This window comes from Caenorhabditis remanei, chromosome V (assembly GCF_010183535.1).
Source record: "Caenorhabditis remanei strain PX506 chromosome V, whole genome shotgun sequence".
NCBI lineage: Eukaryota > Metazoa > Nematoda > Chromadorea > Rhabditida > Rhabditidae > Caenorhabditis > Caenorhabditis remanei.
In genome coordinates this window covers 1,351,460-1,365,699 of record NC_071332.1, presented here as the reverse complement: position 1 = coordinate 1,365,699, position 14,240 = coordinate 1,351,460, and the positions used below count along the sequence as shown (strand labels likewise).

The following is a 14,240-nucleotide window of genomic DNA, read 5'->3' as shown; positions in this document are numbered from 1 at the left end:
ATTGGAGAGGAAAACTGAAAAATATTTTTATAGAAATTTTTTTAATAGAAATAAAAAAAGTTTTGGCTCTATTCCAGTTTAGATGTCCTTTGAAAACTCGAATGTTCCTTAAAACACTGAAACGTCCTTTTAAATGTTTAGGCGTCCCAAAAAACCATCAAATGTCCCAAAAAAACCATCAAATGTCCCAAAACATATTTAGACGTCCCTTGAACACTTTCAATCTTTTAGTGTTGAAGGGACGTCTAATTATTTAAAACCAAATTTTTGGATTTCAAGGGACGTCTAAATGTTTTTGGGACGTTTAAACATTTTCGCGCATATTTGAAACCCCAAAAGACGCTTAAATGCTTAGAGGGACGTCTAAGTGTTTTAAGGGAGTTCGATTTTTAAAAGTCATCTAAACTGAAATAGAGCCAAAGTTTTTTATAGAATAAAGACAGTCTTGTGACGGACACACAAAGTTTATAGGGATTAGCACTAAAGCTCGAATTTCATATGAGAAATTTTCTTCGTATTTGCTCATTCACCCCACCAAACCAAATCAAAAAGTTATCATAAATAATTAATGGATGAGAAAAGAAGCCTTTTGCGGAAAAAATGAAAAAGAAGAAGTAAAGGAAAAGATAGAAGGAGGAGAAGAAGAACATCAGTTTGTGTGAAAAAGAGGGAGGAGCGGAAGAGAGGGAGATGGAGCCAAAAAAAGGGGGAGGGGGGAGGGAAATGCAGAACAAACCGGGCGGCACAAATCGCCTCCGGTTCAAAAAGGGCGGGGGGTAGTGAATTTTGAAAAGTCGAAAATGTTTCTGATTTCTTGGTCATAGTCTAGGTTACGCATGTCTGGAAGACACGGAGTTTTGGTACTTTTGTGAAAACTATTTAAAAAAAAACCTCAATAATTCCAAACACCGTTTACGGCGTAGCGACTCACGATCTAGAAACCTGGCACCATGGAACTGTACCAACGGCTTTTTCGATAGAGCGCGATTGCATCACTGGCACTCAGCGTAGCAAACGCTCTAACAGATTTTGGTAGTTTTGAAGGTCTGCAAACGCGCTCTAAAGCAAACTTCAAAACATTTTGAGATTTAACGACTTTGTCAAACAGGTGTGAAAATGCGCTCTAAAGGTAATATCCAAACATTCTGTTGTTATCAGAAAAACCTTTTGATTAGGTTTTGTCAGGGAGGTCTGCAAATGCGCTCTAATAAAAAACTCGTATATTCTGGGAGGAGTTTTCACTGCGTAGCGACTCACGGAACTTGATACTGAGTGACATTTTCTTACTGGAAACAGAGACCTGGCACCACGCCAATCTGAGTACTATACCAATGGTATTATGATTTTCAAACTTTCTGAGGTATTGTGTTTTGCTTGTGTGTTAGTCACAAATTAAGGGTCTTGAACGGGTTTCGCTCTGAAAATAAACCAAAAATAGAATTTTCGGCCAAAAAATGAGTTTTTCAACTTTTTTGACTGTGCAGATGCACCATTTCATCGCAAAAAATTTTCGTGCCCGGAAATGTATTTTTAGTTTAAAAATCTGAGATTTCGAACATTTTCAACTGATTTTCGATCAAATGCACCATTATCACCATTTTTGCGCAAAACTTTTTATTTTCTAAAGTTTTTAGTCGAAAAAATGAGTTTTTGAGCAAAAAAAGCGGATAAAGCTGAAAAAATGACTCAAAAATGGTGCATTTGGTCAAAGCCTATTTTCCAGCCACTCAGGGAATTGCAAAAAAATGCTGCGTAGCGACTCAAAGGCGATACTGAGTGAAGTTTATCAACCTTGGCACCCTGGTAGTGCGATAAGGTGCAATTTCGCTGAGTATCACGTTTCAAGTCGCTACTCAGTGAATTTTATTTTTGCCATAAGCAAGTTAAGCCTGTTGAGCGTACCTCTAACTCCGCCCCCTTTTCCTGTGATCCTGATTTCCTGATACCTCTCAATGATTCCCATTCCACGTACTTGACACGTTTCCCGTAAAAATACATAGTGACTAGAAAAAACTCTACTCAGAAAACAAAAACAACTGAACTGAAAACCTTCTCTAGCCGTCTCTAGACAGAGCTTTTAATACGGAACTTATAATTTTTTTCACTCTTTTTTATCTTGACAAAAGTCTAGAAAGAAACAAAAAATAGTTTGTCTAGCTCAAACTACACGACTTTTTGAGTCATCCAAGTCAAAAAAATGGCAAAAAAATAGGGAAAAAGACACGCTTCAGGTGTCTAATTAAAGTTGAGAAGTTTAGTTTTCGGGCGGGTTTTAGTCTGGCGAAAAAATATATTGACTTTCGTTTTAATAGGTTTGAAACGAGGGGAAGACTACACGTCATCTGGATAATATGGAGCCACTGAAATTAAGCAATTAGGAAGTTTTTTTTGGAAGTCAAAACAAAAACCCCTCTAAATATAAATAAACATTTCCTGATTAGATTGGGGAAAAAACCGGAAGAATAACATGACGTTTGATAGGTGAATCATAGAGATGCGATTTTTGATGTAGGGAACTCAATTACCCGGCGGGCAATTGGACTTTGTCATGTCTGGATGGAACGGAAAGAAGGTTTTTTGGGAAAGAGATTGGTTTACTACAAGGGAATAGACATTAGCTAGTGAGAGACGCAGAGAAGCCAGACACTCTCGTTTCTCTGCGCACTCTACATCTGCTACCTAACTTTGACTGCCCAAATCTCAAGAACGCGAAGAGCAGCCAAAAAGTTGTTAACTATAAAAATAATCTACTTGACATTTTACACATTTTGTTAGTTGACAACTTTTTGATAGCTCTTAACGCTTTTGAGATATGCGTCTTCAAAGTTTATAGGGGAGGGAGAGAGACGCAGAGAAGTCAGACACTCTCGCTTCTCTGCGCACACTACCTCTGCTACCTAACTTTGAACACGCGTATCTCAAAAACCTGAAGAGATCTCAAAAAGTTTTCAACTAAAAAAATTTGAGAAATTTCATGCTCTATATTTTTGTAGTTGACAACTTTTTGATAGCTCTTAACGCTTCTGAGATATGCGTCTTCAAAGTTTATAGGGGAGGGAGAGAGACGCAGAGATGACAGACACTCTCGCTTCTCTGCGCTCTCCACATTTGCTTGCGAATGCGCAAATTTCTTGAAAACAGAATATAGACAGCTGGTGACAGTCGGCTAGAAATTGCTAACATTTTCCGTTTTTGACAGTTTTTCGAGGTTATTTTTGACCAATTTAAAAAGATTCGGGTTTCCCGTTAAAAATAGGATAAAATCAATGAAAAATTGACTGGAAACCGGAAAATGAACGTTTTTTGTAATTTTTCCTAGTTTTTGACCCAATTTCTAGGATTTACAGGTGAAAATAGGGTTTAAAAAAGGGGCGAAAAAAATAAGGGGAAAATTTTTGAATCATCAGTCTGTGAACCTAAATCTCCAGTTGATAACTTTTTGGTTATTCTTATAGCCTTTGAGATATACGCAGAAATCTGCAATAAGAAGGAAATAGAGAGAGCGCAGAGAAGTCACACACTCCAGCTTCTCTGCGCTCTCTCCCTCGCTCCTCTCCCTCATCTCTTGGTATCTTTAAATGCGTGTATCTCGAAAGCTTGAAAATCTATCAAAAAGTTGTCAACTACAGAAATGTAGTCCTTGATATTTTCTACAAAAACCATAAAAAAATTTCAATTTTTGACAATTATTTGAGTTTGTAAATTACAGTCAAAAAACGACACTTCACAACGCTCGATCGTTCTAGCACTAACTTTACAGGGTCATATCTCAAAACTCTGAATAGCTATCAAAAAACTGTCAACTACAAAAATGAAGCTCTTGAGTTTATCTACTCAAAATTTTTTTTAAAAAATTAAAAATTCACAAATTTTTTCCATTCCCGAGAAACGTCCAAAATCTGCAAATTTCCTACAAAAACAGCTAAAACTTGCATTTTTAATTTACTGGGAAAACAAAAACATGACGTCCAATTATATAGTTTGAATAATATCTACTTTAACTGATTATTCCTTGTCACGCTATTGATAGATAGTGAAAGAAATAGAGAGAGAGACGCAGGGAAGTCAGACACTCTAGCTTCTCTACGCCCTCCTCTCTTTCTCTTGGTATCAGGCGCCTAACTTCAACATCGCGTATCTCGAAACCTAGAAGAGCTATCAAAAAACGTTCAACTGCAAAAGTGAAGTCCTTAACTTGATCTACAGAATGAATACAAATTTGTCATATGGAAACATCATCTGACACCGTGGCGCCACAGTGAGGAAATATTTTGTGCAATATATTTAGAGCAAAACTTTACATTTCTCCAATAGACAAAACTTAAAAGAATAAAAGGACAAAATATTCGAAAAGACCAAACAGCTTTCTCTCTCGGGATGAAAAATTAAAATACGTCAAAGTACAACTGGAGTTTTTTCCGTTCCCCAATGGCGTTCCTCCCTCTCCCGAAAAATTCATTGACGGTGTGAGAGTGAAACAAAAGAAAATGAAGATGTCCCAGAGGCGTCAACGGATGACGAATGGCTTGGCACCCCAGAAAAAAGACAAAAAATAAATAAGAGGCCGACAAAGAGGGGTTCATATGGAACATACACGAACAAAAAGTTGCCACGGCTCAAAGGCTTTCCCTTTTTCTCCTTGGTGATATTTTGTACTAGTCACGGAGTTGCTCTTTGAGCACACTTGACAGGTTTGCTATGTCTAGATGTCATTAATTTCAAGAACAAGACGAGGTCGTAGATCAAAAAGTTTTTGGAAAAGACGGAGAGGTGCTTAGAAAGTTTTGAGCTAAATGAGTATTAGTCGTTCCCTCCATTTCGTTTAGTTGTTTGACTGAGTGGTCATCAATGCCTATTATTATTCTTAACGGCTGCTGACGTCTCTAATGAGTGAGAGACGCTTCTGGAAGCAGGGGATGAAGGCTTTTCGAAAATAATGGGTGAATAAGCAATGAGCATTTTTATGGTGCATCGGCAAACATTTATCACAACCCTTTTAGTGGCGCCTGGGATTTCACTACCATAGGTCAGGCGGTAACAAAAATTTTATTGAAATTAAGTTTTATGAAAAAAAGTATTTAGCGATAAATAACTACATTTTTAATGCGATATATGAAAATGACAATCGTTTTGACCACAGTTCTCACTGGTAGTCAAAATAGACTTAAATGTAAAAAATCCAAAAAAAGTTTCCGACAATTTTGGACTTTTTGGGCAAATGGTCCGATTTTCGAAGTTGTCGGAATATAGTCAAGATGGAGCTCAAAATTTTGGGAATTTTGTGGAGATTACGAACATTATCTTTATTTCTGACGTTATTGTTTCAGATTTCTGATTTCACCTTTTTTTCGAATTTTTTTCCAAAAAAATGTCATATAAATGGTGCATCGACATAGAAAAGGCGCGCTACCTTTACATTTATCACAACCCTTGCGGCGGAGCCCCACCCTCACTCCTATGGTGCAACTGGTAACAACGGCGGCCAGCAATCTGATGGTCGGGGGTTCGACCCCGACTTGCGCCAATTATTTTTGCATCTTTTTATTGGTATGGTTAACTAGAAATTATTGAGGTAAAACTTGAAAATTGACGAAAAATAAACTTTTTTCAGGGACTCAAATAAATTTGGTGAATAAAGTGTAAAGAAAAAACAAAATATATATCAAATTTTCAAGATATGATGAAATACATATATATATATATATATATATATATATATATATATATAAATGTATAGATAATGATAGAGCTGAGAAAAATTAGAATTTTCCACCAACTAGCTCAAAATTCTTAACTCGAAAAAGAGAAAATGAAAAAAAAGGTTTCAAAAAGTTTCTTTCCAAAATTTTTAGGTAAACTTTTTTAAGGAAACGGAAATCCACATGACGTGGAGGTCTAAACGAAGAAAAAGAAAACGATCAAGAATCTGCAGGAATACGAAAAGAGAAGGTGTTGGGAGTGAAGAGAAGTGCGTGAGAAGGAGTAATCAATTTGGAGGGTGTTTTTGGATTAGATGGGCGGAAAATGGAAAAGTAGAAAAAGAAGAGTTCAAAATGACTTAAGAACACCGAAAAACAATTTGTCAGTTCCCTAGTTAAAATGTTGGTCTATTTTGAGAGTGCGTCACGAGGACGGAAGACTTGAAACTTTTTTTGGTTTTAAGCTGAAAATGTAGGAAATTTCAAGAACTACATTTTTGCAGTTGACAACTTTTTGATAACTATTCTAGGTTTTGAGATATAGGCGGTTAAAGAGAGCGAGGTGCCTTGATATGAGGGAGAGGAGAGAGAGAAAAAGAGAGAGGAGGGCGCAGAGAAGCTCGAGTGTCTGACATCTCTGCGTCTCTAATTTTTGATAGAATGATAGTAAATCCTCAATTTAAATGCAGATTTTAATAAAAATTAAAGCAGTCTTTGGAGATAGAATAACTGGATTAAACTTCAAGTTTGAACTTTTTTGGGAAAAAACGACAAAGTTTGAAAAGCTCTAGTTGATTCAGAAATAACTGGATAAGATTGAATTTTAATTTTTTAATGTAGATCAATCCCTGCGGTTTATTTTTGCAGTTGACAACTTTTTGATAACTCCTATAGTTTTTGAGATATGCGTCTTTAAAAACGAGAACACTTCTCAATTTAGACGAAACCTTTCTATATAGGAACGTGCTCCACACCGTCAGTTTTTATCAAAATTCTTAAAATTTTATTTTATTTTGTAGATCAAACCCAGATCTACATTTTTGTAGTTGACAACTTTTTGATAGCGCTGCAAGCTTTTGAGATATACGCGTTTAAAGATAGGTACCTTGAGATAAGGGAGAGAGAGCGCGCAGAGAAGCTAGAATGTCTCGTTTCTCTGCGTCTCACCCCTTCTCGACAAGCCCGCGGGAACCCTCATAACTCGAGAACGTGAAGAGCTATCAAAAAGTTGTCAACTACAAAAATGGAGATCTAGGTTTGATCTACACATTCAACAATGTATTTTTCAATTTGGGCTAAACCGGATTAAGTTATAAGCTGTCAAAATTTAACATTTTTCCAGTAAAATTAAAGTGCTCTATCACTAAAAACATGCAAGAATCTCAGTAGCATTTTTTCCAAAAATAAAACAAACATATTCTAGAAGTCAGAAGGTCAAATAAGAAATGTGTCTACACATCTTCTTTTCTCCTTCAGAAGACCTTCTTGGGGTGAGCGGAAAAGCGCAACACCGAGTGATTTGCTCAGTGGACACAGGGAGAGAGCTCATCTGATCGTAATTGCTTCTGATGCCTACTACGTCGGTCCCCCCTCCTACTTCGCCACCTTTTTTTTGATGCATGAATGTTTTAGGTGACTTGAAAAAAAATTGTCACTGCAAATTTTACAACATTTCATCGGAAACAAGTTCACAGGGTCAGTTTTAGTCCATATGTCTAGTGGAGCGCATTTGCACACAATTTGATAGGTTGAGTCGCCACTCAGCCAAATCGCGGGCTTGTAACGTGGACGAACAATTGGGAGTTAAATTTTTCTCGCTTTTTTTCGGTTGCAAAAAAAATTTTGGGTAGATTTTTCGAATTTAGCGCTATTATCACGGAAATTTTTTAGGGACCCTGTGAAACAAGTTTTATGAAAAAAAAAAGTAAACATTCGTAACTATTTTTTTCATGCGAAATGTGAATATAACAATAGTTTTGGCACAGGTCTCACTGGTAATCAAAATGGACTTATATGTTAAAAAAAACCAAAAAAAGTTTTCAGGACTTTTTTGGGAAAATCTGAAGTCTGAGACACAAATAAACACTAAATTTGGATTCTCCATAAAATTTGCAACATTTTTCACCTTTTTTTCGCTGAAAACGGAAAAGTTCAAATTTAGACACCCGGGGTGTCTAAAAAATGGACCGATTCTCGAAGTTGTCAGAATATGGTCAAGATGGGGCTCAAAATTTTGGACATTTTGAGGAGATTACAAATATCATATTTATTTCTGTTGTAAGTGTTTCAAATTTCTGATTTCACCTTGTTAGTAAAAAGTTGAAAAAAAAATTTTCGAAAATTAATCACCATCGCGGCAGCACCGTTATGGCGCAACTGGTAACAATAGAACCCACCAATCTCACATCGGGGGTTTATTTTTTACACCTTATTATTAGTATAAGTAACTAGAAATTATTGAGTTAAAACTTGGAAATTCTGGTATTATGAAAAATGTGAATTCTCAAAATAGCACGTTTGGCTCTGGCACCACTTCCCGCCAGAAACTTCCGATGCAAGAAGTACACGTCGAAAGTTCAGAAGCGGTGAAGCAGCAAGAAAGAAACATGAAGACGGAAATCGGGACATCATAGAACTTTCTTTTTTTATTTTTTCGAAAATATTTTGGAAAACGAAAAAAAATGGGGGAGGTAAAAAGGTGTAGAGAAGTGGATAAAGAGAATTTTTATCCGTTTTTTATATTGATATGTGCATACATATGTATACTCACATAATATTGGCGGAGAGGGTTTTTATTGGATGTCAGGGGCGAGGGAAAATAAGAAAAAGAAGAGAAAAGAAGAGAAGAAGAAGGTAGAAAATTGGTATGATATTCGGAAGGAATGAATAGGGTACGTACGTTGTCAAAGAAGAAATGTCCCATAGGAAGAATGTCATCATTCGTTTATTCTGGAGAAGAAGAATGAACGAGAGCACATAATCGGCGTCAGGTGATGAGAGGAGAACCAGGAAATGGGAAAAGGGATCAAGAATGAATTTTTAGTTAAAGAAAAGAAGGGGGTGACTTAGTTAAGGTTTAGGGTACTTCAATTTTTGATACTTGGTAGTTGGTACTTGAGCTGTCGGGAATCAAGACGGTAAGAATTAGAGTTCAGGAATTTTTAAGCAAAAAAAGTTTTCGGGTCGTTTTCTGTATCGCTAACACACATACACAAGGCTGTCACTGGGCTGTCAAAAAGGCCGTGGGGCGTCCGCGGCTTCCTAGAGTTCCGACTGAAAACAAGACTTGATATACTTTTGACCTTTTGGTACCAATCTCCACTGGTGCCAAAATTTTTTTGGGCCAGTCGCGGCTTTTTGAAATTTTCAAGAAAAAGCCGCGGCCCGCCGTACGACAGCCTTGCACACACAGAAATGCGATGCGTACGCGCTCCGTCGCACAACGGTTGGCACGGTGCCAAGGATTCTTACGTTTACTTGTCGTATCTTTCAATATAAGCCGCGACGCGCACGCAACGCCACTCGCAAATTTTTTTGAAAATATGTATGTTGTGGACCTTACGCCTTGAACAACTACTCAGGAAGCTGCAATAGTAACATGGTACACACATACTGAAATAGTTGATGATTAAGAATTCCCAAAAAATGAAAAAAAATCATAGTGGCCGAACTTTTTCTAGGCCAGTGTTTGGGACATCCCAATTAACATAATTAGCATTGAAATTAAACAATTGCTTGATTTGATCCTCTACATCATTCTGGTTACAGTAGAACAAATGTTTTTGCGGTGAGATTGCCCGGAATTCAAAATTCTGACTTCAAAAAAGTAACTTTTACGAGATCTGAATCCAAATCGACGTGGTTATGGCAAAAATTACTTTAGAATATTTTGAAATTTGCTTTAACTAAATTTTTTAATGCAAAATATGAATATGACAATCATTTTGGCCACAGGTCTCACTGAAAGTCAAAATGGACTAAAATCCAAAAAAAAGTTTCTGACAATTTTGGACTTTTTTTGGGAAAATGTGAAGTCTGAGTCACAAATAAACAATGAATTTGAATTCCCCATAAAATTTGCAACATTTTTCTTTTTTTTTTCGCAGAAAACGGAAAACTTCAATTTTAGACACCCGGGTGTCTAAAAAATGGACCGAATCTCGAAGTTGTCAGAATATAGTCAAGATGGTGCTCAAATTTTTGGGAATTTTGTGGAGATTACGAACATCATATTTATTTCTGATGTAGGTGTTTCAGATTTCAGATTTCACCTTATCAGTAATGATGAAAATAAAATTTATGAATTTTTTTCTAATACAAAAAGTTTGTTTTTTTATTTTCAAAATAAGTTTCTCTATCTAAACCCAAATAATAAAAATTACATTTTTGACACATCTCTCTCCCCTTAAAACCTCCTCCACCAAAAATCTGTTATGCCCATATTTTTGCACTTTTTCATTCTGACTAACGGGGGGCAGTCTGGTGGATATATATCATGAATTTCTTATCACGGCGATGAGTTTTCATGATGAATTTTCGGAATTTTTGAAAATGAAGACGTCGTGCAGTGATGGCGTTCGGGGGGCTAAAATAAGAAAAGTCGTTAGTCTGACTAAACTTCAAAAGTGAATGAGGTCACAAAATGAAAATGAGTTTTCATGCGCATTAAGTGAAACTCATCACGCGGATCAATTATGTGGAGAGATAATTAAAGGAAGTGAATTGAGAAAGTGGCTGGCGTGCCTTTGGCGCGAACAGCATTGACTTTGGCAAGGCATAGGGTCATAGAAATTCCATACGAAACATCTAAAAAAAATTGCTTAAAATCAGCGCGAAATTCAAAAAATTTACCGATTTTTTTGTTTTGAAAATTTGTACTTTTCTTTTTTGATGAATTCGATAATTTTTTTTGTGAGGTTTAACCAAAAAAGCGAAAAAAATGGAATTCATTCTGTTGTGGCGTGAACTAGCATGGCCTAGCCTAGTGAACGTCCAACCCCGAGGTCACACGTGGCAAGAAGATCTGCCTATATAAGATGTAGAGAACTCTTAGTTGTTGATTCTCACCATGTAAATAAATGGTTTTATAAGTCCCTTCTCCTCCACCAAAGGACATAACACATTCGAAAAATTTAACTCTATATCGTTCGTCCACGTTATAAGCCCAAAATTTGGCTGAGCGGCGACTCAAGTGAGCAAACGCGCTCCACTAGACTTTCGGTTTTACGGGAGAATAACCTGAATTCATAAGGACTAAAAAAATGTCCCTGTGCCGTAAGAAAATGATTTTTTCGAGTGTTCCGAAACCAAAACCCCGAAAATTCAGGCTGAAATTTAGTATTTTTCATGTTCATAACAATTTTAAAAGATGAAATCAAAAATCGACTAAAAATCAACATGGCTTCTAAAACTATGCAAAAAATGACCCTGTAGCAAGGTGTAGCAAAAGTTTGATTTTTTTCCACATTTTTTTGGAAATAAATGTTTTATGCGTGAAGAAAGATTGCTAATGAATAGGAACAAGTGGATTGTTTTTGGAGGGTGGTGGGGGGGGCCCAGAGCTCTTGAACGAGCAAAAAATAAATAAGCGGAAAAAGAGTTCCTTCCCCCCTTCTATACACACACCTTTTATCTACTTATTTTTGTATTCTGTGGGGTAAAGGTTCGCGGAAGAAAAAAAATGAGAAAAAAACAAGATGTCTCGTTTTCAGGAAGGCGGAAGACACGGACACGAGATATGAAAAAAACAAGGTTTTTTCAAAGTCAACACACACACAGGTTCCTGTGTGTTCAAATTACAAAGAAGACGAATGTGCACAATGGGGAAGATTCGCTGAAAATCGGAAAACGTACTTGAATATGAAATCCCGGGAATCATAATGTTATTCTTATTCTGAACTATTTTTATTCAAGCTTTGAGGGGTGTTCCTAGAAAACTATCTGAATGCTTGAATCCTAGAGTTGATCAAGAATCTTTTATGGATATTAGCACTGCTTACAACCGCGCTCTACCGAAACCCAAGAAAATTGTGTGCGAAATTGAGAGACTCAGAGAGAAAGAGACATTTTTCAAGAGGATTTCGGTAGAGCGCAGTTGTAGGAACTGTGCCTTTGTATCCACTTCACTTGAGTCGCTACGCAGGTGAAATTTGACATCTGTTACAATGCAAATGCGCTCCAGTCGCTCTTCAGGAAGTTGTGCAACTGCGCTCTATTGATTCCAGCAACAAAAAGAGACATTTTTCAAGGGCAAACATGAGCTGTCAATTTCATCGCCGTTCTGGCCGAGTGGTCTAAGGCGCTGCGTTCAGGTCGTAGTCCTCTCCGGAGGTTCGAACCCTGCGGACGGCAAATCATTTTTTGTAGATTTTTTTTTTCATTCTTGATAGAGTGATATTGGTTTCCCACACCTGCGAAAAAGAACTGCAAGAAACGTTATGGCGATTTTTTTCCCGTTTTAATTCAATTATGTTATAGAAATGGATAAAAATGAAACTCTCTATCTTATGAGACAGATAACGAAAATTTTGAGGAAAAATAATTTGCGACGTCTGAAAACCTGAAAATACTGCATTTTTAGAGCAAAAATAAAAGAATTGAATTAAAACGGGAAAATTTCGACTTCACTTTACTTGCAGTTCTTTTTTTTCTGAAGCAACTTCATTTAATATATACATTTATATCCGCTCAGAAGAGCTGGCCACTACGGCTCCAAAAATTCATCGGCTCCGTGCGGTCATCAAGTCCTCGAAAGGACTGTTTCACGCTCGCGGCCCGCCCGTCTCCCACTCATCGCGGATGGCATCTCTACCAATTTGATGGGAATTACGAGATACATACTGCAGAAATGATTCTGTATAGTATGGTCTCGTTGGTGACGGCACGGCGACGGGAGGTGATTGCGCGCAGCAGCCGACATCTCCCGGGTTCCGCCGCCCGCTATGTTTTGTGTGCGCCGAGACTCCGCCCACTTTTAAGGGGAAGTGGGGAACGGGGGGTTTTTAGACTATTCCAAGCTAATTTTCAGCAAAAAAATGCTATTGGGTATAGAAAAAATTATTGAATTCCAATTCTTTCACCAAATCCATCAAAATTTGAGATAAATATTCAAGTATTTTTTTCTTCCAGTTAGAAAATATTCGAAAATACTTTCAGCCTGAAAAAAGTACAAAATTCTGTCAAAAAACAAAAATTTTGTTTTTCTTGTTTTTTTAATTCAAGTATTTTCGCTAATTTGACTCTCGATTGGTTTAGCCGAACAGCGAAAACAATTTCTTGACTTCCCTCTTTTTTTAATCGGAAAATATATTTCAGGGAAATAAACGTTTTGTTTGTTTTATTTCTGTTATTCTTAACAAAAAAAAATCGCCCCTTATCAAATTTCAAAAAAACTTTTCATACTTCCCCTCTACTGATAAGAACTTTGGCGAACTAGTGTAGGCAAACACGACCTGCCAATTTCACCGCCGTTCTGGCCGAGTGGTCTAAGGCGCTGCGTTCAGGTCGCAGTCCTCTCAGGAGGGCGCAGGTTCGAACCCTGCGGACGGCAAATCTTTTTTTGTTGGTTTTTTTGTTTTATTTATTCAAGGAAAAAAATGAAACACGTTTCATTGGTCATAAGAAATATATACAAAAGATGAGATGCGTTTGTTTCAAAAAGTTTTAAAAAATCACGATTGCAGAAAGATTATTTCTTGCCAATCATCGCTCCCATCGCTGCTCCCAGAAGTGCTCCTCTCAACATTCCTCCAACTGGATTCGGTCGGTAACCATATCCACCGTAGCCTCCATAACCACCATATCCACCATATGGCATACCACCGTATCCATATGGGCCTCCACCATATCCACCATACATTGGTGGGTAGCCACCGTAACCACCGTACGGCATGCCTGGAAACTTTACATTAACTAGGGAAAATCAAGAGTCGTGACCTATATAATTGGAAAGCTGAAAAAACGCTGATTTCAAATATATATTCAGTTTTTTCTCTCGATTTTTTCTGGTTCACGAGAAAAGCAAGATCAACGTTCTGGAAAATTCTCTATTTTACCAAACTTCGATCTTGTTTTTCTCGAATACCAGACCTCGAGGGCAAAAACTAAATATATATTTGAAATCAGCGTTTTCTCAGCTTTCCAATTATATAGGTCACGACCCATAACTCCAAACTGACCTAGTTTCGAAATGTCCTTATAAATTTCTATAACTCTTACCTCCGTAAAACTGAGCTGTAGTTGTTCCAAATGCCAGTACAAATAGCACCACTGTCAAGTAGTTCATGTCTTTTCTGGAAAATTCGATTCGAATATTTCAATGACAGACACAGAAAAGTTGTCCAATTTATGTATTAGAAAACTGGGCAATTCGACGAATTGGAAAATCAGAAAATCAGGTGAAGAGGAACGAAAGAAAACGAAAAGAAGGCGACGGTCAGAAAATGACGGGGAGAAGAAGACACGCCTCATTGAATAAGCGATTTGGCGGGGGGACAAGATGACTGGTAGAAAACGAAAAAAAAAACGATTATGGATTATCTG

General features: G+C 37.1%; 1 protein-coding gene across 1 annotated transcript; it reads right to left on the bottom strand.

The window, feature by feature from the left end:
- Nucleotides 1-13,386: 13,386 nt before the first annotated feature.
- GCK72_016654 (uncharacterized protein) lies at nucleotides 13,387-13,983 on the bottom strand (the record flags this gene model as incomplete). Its single annotated transcript, XM_053731610.1, has 2 exons — nucleotides 13,387-13,592; nucleotides 13,917-13,983. 2 exons carry the CDS (start codon nucleotides 13,981-13,983, stop codon nucleotides 13,387-13,389), a joined length of 273 nt encoding a protein of 90 aa, XP_053580523.1.
- Between the last annotated feature and the right edge of the window lie 257 nt (nucleotides 13,984-14,240).